Genomic DNA, 11,410 nt, shown 5'->3' on the forward strand with positions numbered 1-11,410 from the left:
CAGGATCTGCGCACAGGTGGCTCCTCCTGTCGTTCTCCACCAGGTTCTCCTCCAAGTTCTGTGCTCAGGTCGTTCCTCATGTCGTTCTCCTCCAGGTTCTCCTCCAGATGCTGCGCACAGGTGGCCCTTCCTATCGTTCTCCTCCACGTTCTCTGCCCAGCTCGCTCCTCCTGTCGTTCTCCTCCAAATTTCTCCAAGTTCTCCGCTCAGGTGGCCCGTCCTGTCGTTCTCCAGGATCTCCTCCAAGTTCTTCCCCCAGGTGGCCCGTCCTATCGTTCTCCGCCAGGTTCTCCGCCCAGGTGGCCCCTCCTATCGTTCTCCTCCACGTTCTGTTCCCAGGTTGCTCCTCCTGTCGTTCTCCTCCAGGTTCTCCTCCAAGTTCTGTGCCCAGGTCGCCCCTCCTGTTGTTCTCTGCCCAGGTGTCGTTTTCCTGTCAGGTGTTACTGATGAAGATGACGATGAAGGTTTCCTTTCATGTGTTCCGCCGCTGTTTGCTAACATGGTTCACTTTGTGTGTCTCTGCAGGGGGAGGTGGTGCACTGGCTGGCCTGTTGGCTGGATGCAGCCTGCAGGAAGGGCTCCACTCCCACAGTGGGTAAAGGACTGATGGAGGGAGGATCCTTCACTCGTCCAAACTCAGGTCAGACGCTGGCGCCTCTGCAGGACAATAATCCAGTAAAACCTGCCTCTGAATACGGCCCAATGCATAAAAACACTCAACTATTTTAAATAACTAATGGATTCTGGTTAAATGTCTTTTATTCTTTTAAAGCTGTGTAATCCTTCAAACTACTGGATCATGAACTATGTGTTTGCAAATTCAGGCTTTGCCAAAGTGAGTTGAAAAATGTCAGCAGTTGTTCAGTGAGTTATTTTAAACAGGAGCCAGTGAACAAGCACAGTAGACCTGTTTTTATATCTCCTCTTTGTCTGTGTCACAGAGCTACCTCAGGTTATAAACATTTCTCAGAGAGCCCATAGTGTACACATTTAGAGGTTCCGAATTGATTTTGTGGGTCGAGTAGAATGTTTACAAGTATTCATTTTCAAAAAACACATTATTTTAACATGAGTATTGGGATGTAGCAGCATCAGAAGAAGCTGCTCATTCTTTGTTTGAGGCCAAACTAGCCACCAGGCAGGCGTTTTGTGTTACATGGTGATGTAGATCAGTAACAGAAGAAATAACTGTACTCTGAATGAGATATTGTGATATGATGATAACAACAGAGCAGCCCCTTATTCATATGATTTCTGAAAACAGAAATATGTGAACTGGTGATTCCAACACAAGAATGATCCAGGATTAGAAAACGAATGCGTTTAACCTGCTGTCTTTAGATGCTCTGCCAAGGTGGTTGTTGAGTTGTGATATTAAAATGTTTTTTGCAAAGTTTATCTTCGATTTTAACAAAAATGCAACCACACCATCAAGATGACTTCTTCGACTTGGTATCAGACTATTTAGTTCAGCCACTGAACTGAAAATGTTTTCCTGTTCTTTTTTAGACTTGTCGTTCTTTAACATCTGGGCTAGTTTCATTCTTAAACCTACTGCTGAGTTTTTCTTATCTTAAAATGGATGTTTGACCACACACAGCAGTGAGCATGACTGATAAAATGCTGTAGAGTGAATTTATCTGACAAAAATCTGAGTATTTTTCTGTTTTTTCTCACTATTCAGTAACAGACACATCAATAATGCTTGAGTACTTGGAACCCAAAATGTGAAAACGGATTTCATACTAAGTTCTGTTATTATTTTCCTTTGGTGCCTGCTCAAACCTCTGGATGGTGTAAAACAATTCTCACTGCAAGAAAACCCTTGTTTTTATTATTTTACAGTGGAAAGTTAGTTGCTTTGTGTGAATGCTTTTTGACACTTGTGTCTGTTGAGCAGGTCCGTTTTTTGAGATAGAAAACAAACTACTACTTTCCAGTTAAGCTGTTTATTTTCTGCCATCAGTGTCTCAAAAGAATCTTGATCAAGGACCTTTTCTGTCTGGAACAGCCTCCCAGAAAATGACAAAGTCTGATATGAACAGAACATTTTATACCGTATTGTGAAATGTGATTGGTTATTGAACACAAACATATCATTCAAATATTGAACAGTGATTGGCTAAAGGTGGGGATAACCGTGGTGTAGACTTAGCTCTCCCATTGGTTGGTGCACAGATACGTCCATATCTCTGGCACACGATTCATCCAATCTCCAGGAACCATCCTGTAAAAGAACCTCCTAGAACCCTCTTCCCTCTCTCTACCTGTCAGTCTTATTCCTCTGTTAACTGAGATGTGATGCAGCTGCTGGTGGTGTCTCATAGGGAGGATTATTATGGTTTCCACTCTTAAACAACCTTGAGTTTAGCGGTTTCAGTAAAATTAGTTGTTTTATTATAAGGACATAGGAATGTGCTGTGTGTGTGAAAACACTCTTTGTACTGGTGTGTGTGTGTGTGTGTGTGTGTGTGTGTGTGTGTGTGTGTGTGTGTGTGTGTGTGTGTGTGTGTGTGTGTGTGTGTGTGTGTGTGCGCGCAGCTGTAGCTTTCCAGCCTGACCTGTGTGTATCCATCATGTATTTAACCCTTCAGAGCCTGGGGTTAATTCTCTCTCTCTATTCAGGTCAACACAACTCATACATTAATTACACAACAAATGGTTATTAATATTGTAATGTCTGTATATCTTTTATAGACATAAAATATAATGAGGCGAAACGAGAGTGGTGTCTTTCAATGTGTTTACTTCTGAACTGCCAGACCAGACTGCCAAACATGGGGTAACAGGCATCCCATAATACCTTGCGCAGGTACTTCTTAAAGTGACCATAACACTGTTTTATACATTACAAATATCAATATTGTATTACTCATATGTGACATCAAGTTCAGTGTTCAGCTAGCAGTGCCTTAAAAAAATAAATCCTAACATGTCCTTGTCTCAGTCTGATCCAGTTCTTCTCTAAGATGAGGAGGCGGATCGCGAGATGCTGTGAGATCGCGAGATTCAGTGAGAGTGACGAAATTCAACATGGCGGCTCCCAGCTGCTAGATGAGAAGTAAACAAATCGCCGACGTATTTGTATGAAAAATAAATAAATAAATAAAACAACAACCTAACTAAATAGCCTGCTCAAGATCGGAAACGGTAGTGCTCACAGTGGAGGACCTTGAGAACTTTATTGACGACTACTTCGTCCGGTGCACGATGGAAGACGCCAACCCGAGCAAGAGGAAGAAGGCAGACTCCTCGACGGACACACAAGACTTGGAGGTCACGGATATCCAGGTAAGTGTTCTCGAGTCAATTAATAAGAAGCTCGATATCCTTAGCTTGCTTCACCAGGAGATAAAAGACCTGAAAGCAAGCCTGGAGTTCACCCACCAGCAGATCGAGGATCTGCAGAGGGACAACACCGAACTCCGGTCCACGCTGACAGCGGTCACTTCAGAGGTGTGTACACTTAAAAAAGAAAACAAAACCCTGAGGGAGACCGTCCTGGACATCCAGTCGAGGAGCATGCGGGACAACCTGATCTTTTCTGGTATCCCTGAGTCCACACCGGATAACCCAGAGACCCTTGTTAAAAACTTCATGGTGTCGGCGCTTAAAATCCCTGCGGAAACGGTGAAAAACATCACTTTCCACCGCGTCCACCGGCTCGGACCCCGAGGAGGAAACCGACACCGCCCCATCATTGCAAAGTTCGAGCACTTCCAGCAGAAAGTGCTCGTAAGAAGCAAAGGACGGGAGCTGAAAGGCACGTCGTTCGGAATGAACGACCAGTTTCCCAGGGAAATCAACGAGAGGCGCAAAGTATTATATCCCATCATGAAAGAACACAGACAGAAAGGTAAACGGACTGCACTGGTTGTGGACAAACTATACATAGATGGGCAGCTATTTCGGGAACCCTCCATTACCCCCTGGCTCTTCTAAAAAAAAAAAAAAAAAAAAAAATGGCTTAAAGGTTTAATATATCACTTAGTCATTTATGTTAGAAAATGTTATTAAAAAAAAAAAAAAAAAAAAAACTCACAGGTGTAAATGTCTCACTCTCCTAACCTACACTCCCCACTGGAGAACCCCCTCCTCCTTCTACTTTTCTCTCTCTCCCTCTCTATATGTCTCCCTTTAGCTCTCTCCCCCTCTCACACACTCACCCTCCACACTCTCACTCACACTCTATGTACCCCCCATGTTTATTGTGCTTGTATGTTTTATAATGTGTTTGTTGATAGTTTTTCAGGCAATGATGTGCTATTATATAATGTATATATAGATCCTGACCTGCTGTATACATCTCTCTCCAACACTCACAGCTCACAGACAGCAACAGACAGCTCACAAGGACACACACAGATGTTATATTACATTACTACATACTCAGTGACAGAACATCTTCTCTCTGTATGTTCAAGTTTAATATCGTAACCTGGAATGTTCATGGCATACGCTCACAAACAAAAAGAGTTAAAATCATGGACTATGTCTCTAAATTAAAAGCAGATATTTTGCTCCTTCAAGAAACACATTTACTACAGTCGGAAGAAAAATGTTTATCAGACTCGAATTATAGTATTATCTTTTCATCTTGTTATAACAGCAGACAAAGAGGGGTCTCCATTCTAGTCCATAAGAGAATTCCATTCACTTTAAACAGTACAGTAACGGACTCAGAGGGCAGATATATTATTATCCAGGCAACAATCTTTAATAAATTATATTCTATTGTAAACCTCTATGCTCCGAATAATGAAGATCCAGCATTCTTTCACACTGTTTTCTCTCACTTAGCAGACTTATCTGCTAACTCAATAACTATTATCGGTGGTGACTTCAACATAGTTTTAAACCCTTCAGTAGATCGATCTAATAGTCCAATACACGTTAAACAGTCACAATCAGTTAAAGTCATACATGACTATATGAAAGATTTCGGACTAGACGACGTCTGGAGACTCAAAAACCCTACAAAGAGGGACTATACGTTTTTCTCTCCGGTGCACAAAACATTTTCAAGAATTGACTTTTTCCTCTTAAATAACTCTATCGCACATAAAGTTACTACTAAAATCCACCCAATCATTATCAGCGACCATGCACCAATATCACTCAGCCTGCAAACAGATTCCATCCCTAAACCTCCTCAGACTTGGCGCCTCAACATCTCTCTACTCAAAGATCCAGAATTTGATCGAGTAATAAGGAGTGAGTGGGCAGACTTTCTAAAAAACAATGACTCTAATGACTTATCTCCATCTTTGCTTTGGGAAACTGGAAAGGCCGTAATCAGAGGTAAAATAATATCATACTCCTCATACAAGAAAAAAAAAGATCTACAAACAGAGAAAGAAATTGAAGAAAAAATTAAACAACTTACAGAGAATTATGCAATAAACCCAAGTGATCAATTATGGTCCGAACTACAAAATGCAAAACTAAACCTCGATAATATCCTATCCAAGAAAACAGAGTTTTTATTACAACAACTAAGATATAATGATTTTGAACACAATAATAAATCTGGAAAATTTCTGGCGAACCAACTCCAGCGCAATAAAGAAAAATCCTTCATAACAGCAATTCAGGATCCCTCAGGAAAGTATACTCAGTCACCTCAGGAAATCAACCAGACCTTCTATAATTATTACCAGAGTTTATACTCAGCAGCAGTTAACCCAAACATAGAAGATATACATAATTTTCTCAACAATCTAAACATGCCCGAACTAACGTCAAATTACAGAGACATATTAGATGCTCCATTGACTATGAAAGAATTACAATGTGCATTAGACAGTATGCCAGCAGGCAAGGCACCTGGTCCTGATGGTTTCCCTGCTGAATTTCTTAAACATTTTTGGTCAATGTTAGCACCCCTTTTCTTCAGGACAGTGACAGAGATTAAAAATAATGGTTATATCAGTCCGCACATGAATACAGCTGCAATTAAATTATTATTGAAACCAGACAAAGATCCTACGCTTCCCTCTAGCTATCGACCTCTGTCACTAATCAACACCGACATCAAAATTATCTCAAAAGCTCTCGCCTCTAGGCTGGAGAAAATCATCCCATCAATAATTCACAGCGATCAAACAGGATTTATAAATGGCCGACACTCCACCAACAACATCAGAAGACTTCTAAATCTAATCTCTTTGACGCAACGCCACAACAAAGAAGCTATTGTTATGTCACTAGACGCAGAAAAAGCCTTTGACAAAGTTAATTGGTCCTTTCTCTTTGCTGTGCTCCACAAATTTGGCTTCGGAGAATCATTTATCCAGTGGGTATCAGCTCTGTACAACTCACCCAAGGCTACAGTCACCACTAATGGGATCACTTCACAAAGCTTCAGTCTGCAAAGGGGAACGAGACAGGGATGCCCACTCTCTCCCTTATTGTTTGCGATCTTTATCGAACCATTAGCAACAGCTGTACGTCAGAACACCGATATCAAAGGTATCTGTGCTCTGGAGTCTGAACATAAAATTAACCTATACGCAGATGACATTTTACTTTATCTACAAGAACCCAAAACTTCAGTAAAGGAAGTATTTAACCTCATCACAACCTTCTCGCGTCTTTCAGACTACTCCGTCAACTGGTCAAAATCAATTATATTACCTTTAACAGAAAACTCGTGGAAGCCCGCAGCCCAAAACTCGCATTATTCTTTTCCTACTGGCAACATCAGATATCTGGGCATAAATATTTCCTCCAAACTCTCAGAATTAGTTCACCTGAACTTCACTCCACTTTTGGACAAAGTCTGTGATGATCTGAGGCGTTGGAACAACCTCCCCATCTCCCTTTTGGGACGAATAGCTACAGTCAAAATGAAAATATTACCTAAAATCAACTATCTTTTCTCCATGATTCCATTTAAACCCACATCAAAGTGGTTCCAATCATTAGACTCCGCTATTGGTAAATTCTACTCAAAGAATAAAAAGGCTAAAATCAGTTTGACTACCCTCCAGAAGAATAAATCCGAAGGGGGACTGGAGGCTCCCAACTTCATGTATTATTATTTATCCAACCAAATACAATATCTCACCAAATGGATACATCCTCATGAAGAATATAACTCCTGGCTGGAACTAGAACAGTTAGATTGTAACCAGATCAAAATCTCTGACCTTCCCTTTATCACTTCTGCCCTTAAACATCACTCCTGCTTCAAGAACCCTATGATCGCTTCCACCTTGTCTGCTTGGTGGAAAGCACTGGAAACCACAGGCTCCCAATTAAAACCCAGTATACTCTCCCCAATCTGGCACAACCCTGATTTTGCAAACAACAAAATAGCTCTTTATTTCAGCACATGGGCAGAGAGAGGAGTCACTCACCTCCATCACCTTCTGGATGATAACACATTTAGGACATATATAAACTTATTCCAAACATTTGAAATAAGAAATGGAAATTTTCTTCAGTACCTACAGGTAAAGAAGACTATTACAAGTAGAATTCCATCGCTTCAGACTACTTTACAGCCAACGGATTTACAGCCACCTGAATTTGTCGACTACATTGTGAAACTCTCTCCAAGAAATAAGAAGAATCTCTCAAAAATTTATGGTTTACTCTCAAAGACACACTCTATACACCTACCAACTCAAAAATGGGAAAAAGACGTATCCAAATCTTTTGACTCTGATTTTTGGACCCAAATCTGTGAAAACACATTTAAAATGACTAAAAACACCAACTTACAATTGATCCAATTTAAGGTGCTTCACAGAACGCATATAACGCAATATAAACTGTATAAAATGGGCTTCTCACGCTCAGACACATGTACGCAATGCACCCAAAACATGACTGACACTTACTTTCACGCTCTGTGGCTTTGTACACCCGTCTATCAATTCTGGGTAACAATCACGCAGAAACTCTCCAATATTTTGGACTGCGGGATTCCACATTCCCCGAACGTTTGCCTAATTGGTGATCTAACGCAAACAGCCCTTCCAGACATTCATATCCAACCCACACTTGCAGCTATCGCCATTGCCAAAAAGACAATTTTAGTTAACTGGAAAGATAAGAAAGCCCTCAACATCATCCATTGGCTGAACCTCCTCACAGAACACATTTCACTAGAGAGAATATCTGCTATCAGAAAAAACCAATTGGACTCCTTCAAAGAAAAATGGTCTCCATTTATTAAATCAATAAATATTAATCTATAGCCTCCGCTTGTATGTGGGCGTATGCCATTTCCCTCATAAAATTGTAATTATTATTCTGTCTGTGTGTATGGTCTGACTTCTCTCTGCTTTATTTCAGCTTATTAACCCTCTACCTTTTTAAGTAGGATGGCACCATGGACTTCAAGGCTGTGTGCATGCACTAGTGGTGTCCCTTCCCTATTGCTCTTGGGGTTGCTCTCTGGCTCTGCGGGGCCTGCGTGGCTCGGGCCCCTCTGCCTGGGGGTGGGTGTCCCCGGTGTCTCTCCCTTTGAGCCCTGGGTCTGCTGGGTTTGTGCGCTCTCCTGGGGCCTTGGGGGTGGCGGCGGCTGGTCTCTTCTGGGGCGCCCTGGCTGGCCCTGGGGTTTGGGGTGGGTCGGCCCTCCGGTCGCTCCCCTGTCCTTTCCTGCTCTGCTTCCCTCCTCCTCCCTCCTCTCCTGCCTGGCCGCTCGTCCTCATCCCTCTCCCTCCCCTGGGGGGGCTGGGGGCCCTCCGCTGCCTGGGGGTCTGGCATGGGGGCCGGGTGGTCTCTCTGGGGGGGTGGCTCTGGCTCATCCGGGCACAGGCCTTGGTACTTGCCTGTGTGCCGCCACTGGAGATAAATTTCTGCTGGCTGGGGGCTTCTGTCCGGGCCCAGTGCTGTCCTGGGGAGTAGTGGGGTGGGTGGGGTCTCGGTGGTGCTGCGGGGTGGGCGCCCTGCATCCTGGACGTACCGGCTCCGGGGTGGGCGTGGGGGCTCATGGCCCTTGCTTCCTAGTGGTGCGGCCTGGTCCTCCCTCCGGGGCAGGGTGCTGCATGCGGCTGGCCCGTGGTGGGGCTGTGGCGCCTACCGGGGCGCTGGCTCGAGTGCTGCGACTTCTGGGGGTTTCGGTGCTGGCCGGGCCGGTCGGGTTCGTGTGGGCTCACCTTGGCCTCTTGCCTCCGGGCTCTGGGGGCCCTCTGCATCAGTACCGGTGGTCTTACTACCTGTCTCCCCCGCTGCTCTCTCCTCATGGGCCGGATCCACACCAGACTACCTCTTACTGTGCACTTCACACACTCCACACGTCACTGTATATAGTTAGTCTTAGGCACATATAGGGACACAACAGCTAGGGCCCCGAGAGCAGGTGGGGGCAGGAGTGATGGGCTCTGTGGTGGGGCGGATGGCAGGGCTCTACGGCCTTGTCTCTTCCCCATCACCCTCTTGCTTGCCTCCCCTGCTCTCTAATTTCTTTTTAATGCACCACACACACTCACACCTTGGGGGTAGGTCTGGGACGGCTCGGGGAACTTGGGCCAGGGTAGGCTGCAGAGTAGCCATCCTCTGTGGTCCTCTGGCCCGCCCCCTGGACGCCTCGCCCAGCCTCCCCACTTTTAATGCACCACATGACACTCAGGGTTACACTATCACGGTGCAGGGATAATGTCTCCAGTCTGGGATCGGGAGACATATTAACAGGGAGTAATGGGGGGATCTCACTAATATGGCCTCACTGGTGGGACCCGGCCCCCTTATAGCTATGGGGTGGCGGGGGTGGACCATCATCCGTGTTGCTGTGGCTGGGGGGTCCCCGGGACCTGGGGGCTGTGGTCGGGGGGGGTTCTCCTGCGTGCCCGACGGGTCCGGGCAGGTGCGATGGCTCTTGGTGGGCTGCGGGGGCTGGATTGGCCGTCCTGGTGGGCGCTGTGGCTGTACTGCGGGACTGATGGCATGTGGTGGCTCTGTCCTGGTGGGTTGTCAGGGCGCATTGCGGGGAGTGGGGGCCCTGGGTGTACTGCGCTCACCTGGGGCCTGGTGCGGGGGGTATGCGGGGTGCCTCCCTGTTGGCGTCGCCGGGCCCCACCACACTGTCCATTTTTACCCTCTGGACTCACATCGGGTCCCGGCTCCGATTTCCTCTGGCCGGCTCCCGGTGGTGGCCTGCCTTGTGATGGGCTGGTTGCCATCCCTTCGGTGGGCCGCTCGGCCCCTGTGTCTGGCTTCCTGGCTGTGTGGGGCCGTTGGCCCCCTCGGGGGGGGGAGAGGGGGTGGGGGTGGGCGGGTCGGGTGGTGGGGTGGGGGGTTTGGTGGGGACTGGGGTGGGCGGGGTTAGGGTTTGGGTGGCGGGTGGGTCCTCGTGCCCCGGGCCACCTGGGTCGGTCTGGGCGCGCAGGGGGTGTCAGTAGCTGCTCCCTCTTGTTCTCCGGGTTCGCGTCGTTCACGGTGGCCCCGGTGGCTCTCTGGGGGTGCCGCCCTGTGGCTCCTACGGCCCGGGGGGAGGGATGCCCTGTTGACTTGGCCCTGCCTTGCCGTGACTGCTGTTCTGGGCTTCGGGGTTCTTCACACTTGCATGTTTGATCAGGTCTTGCCAGCTACTGCCGAGTCCCATTTCAGCGAATGATGGGTCCCGCCATAATGTGCTGAGAATTTCTCCAGTCTCTACCCTAAACTCATTCTCTCTCGCACTAGTATCCTTTTCTGGCCTATTCTATTCTATTCTATTCTATACTATCAAGACACCCACAATTATGGTGCTCAGTACCATTTGTTCATTTATTATTGAATCTCTTTTTCTTTTGTGTTGGTTTGGTTTTCTTTTCTTTTTTCAAATTTTTATTTATTTATTTTTTTTTATTGATGGGCAGTTAGTAGTTGGGCATAACACACCACCTTACAATCTTTAATTGCAATAGCAACGCCTGTTATTTTCTATCCCTGTTCATCCTGTTCATCCTGTTCGTCCTGTCCAGTCTTTGTTTCCCCCACACATCACTGAGGTGTAGCACTCCCCTCCCTGGCTCATAATAGGGAATTCTAATAAAGAATATCTGCTTAGCTTTCAGGGAGGGCCGGTGATGGTCACACACATGCACTAAATATTAAAATATTTGGCTGCAAGACTAAAATATGCATCAATCTCATATAATGTTGACTCCCCTTTTGTGGAGTTAAACAATGAGAACAAATGCAGACAAAAAAAAGAAAAAAAAAAAAGAAAAAAAAAAAAAAAAATAAGATGAGGAAGTGGGCCGACATGTCCAACCTCTCGCAGGACTTCAGGCTACAAATGGATGGCTGGAGCGAAACTTTGAGGTCTCCACCGTGATCTTCCGCAAGTTTGATGTCTTGATTTAGTAGTAAGAGACTTCCTTTTTGTCCAAACCATTTGACTCTGATGGTGTGTGTCCACTGCATTCAATGTTCAACAAGTGAGCAATGGTTTTGTTTCCATGAATATAAACAT

The 11,410-nt window shown here is 45.6% G+C and overlaps 1 protein-coding gene across 1 annotated transcript in view; it reads left to right on the forward strand.

The window, feature by feature from the left end:
* Nucleotides 1-452: 452 nt before the first annotated feature.
* The window catches only part of LOC129349231 (probable serpin E3), a 19,859-nt gene continuing 8,901 nt past the window's right edge, over nt 453-11,410 (forward strand). The window contains exons 1-6 of the mRNA XM_055011895.1: nt 453-464; nt 526-675; nt 773-835; nt 942-952; nt 2,948-3,061; nt 3,336-3,460. Of these exons, the coding sequence (XP_054867870.1) occupies nt 453-464; nt 526-675; nt 773-835; nt 942-952; nt 2,948-3,061; nt 3,336-3,460 (475 nt within the window). The remainder of the gene's footprint in view (nt 465-525; nt 676-772; nt 836-941; nt 953-2,947; nt 3,062-3,335; nt 3,461-11,410) is intronic.

Source organism: Amphiprion ocellaris, chromosome 7 (assembly GCF_022539595.1).
Source record: "Amphiprion ocellaris isolate individual 3 ecotype Okinawa chromosome 7, ASM2253959v1, whole genome shotgun sequence".
NCBI lineage: Eukaryota > Metazoa > Chordata > Actinopteri > Pomacentridae > Amphiprion > Amphiprion ocellaris.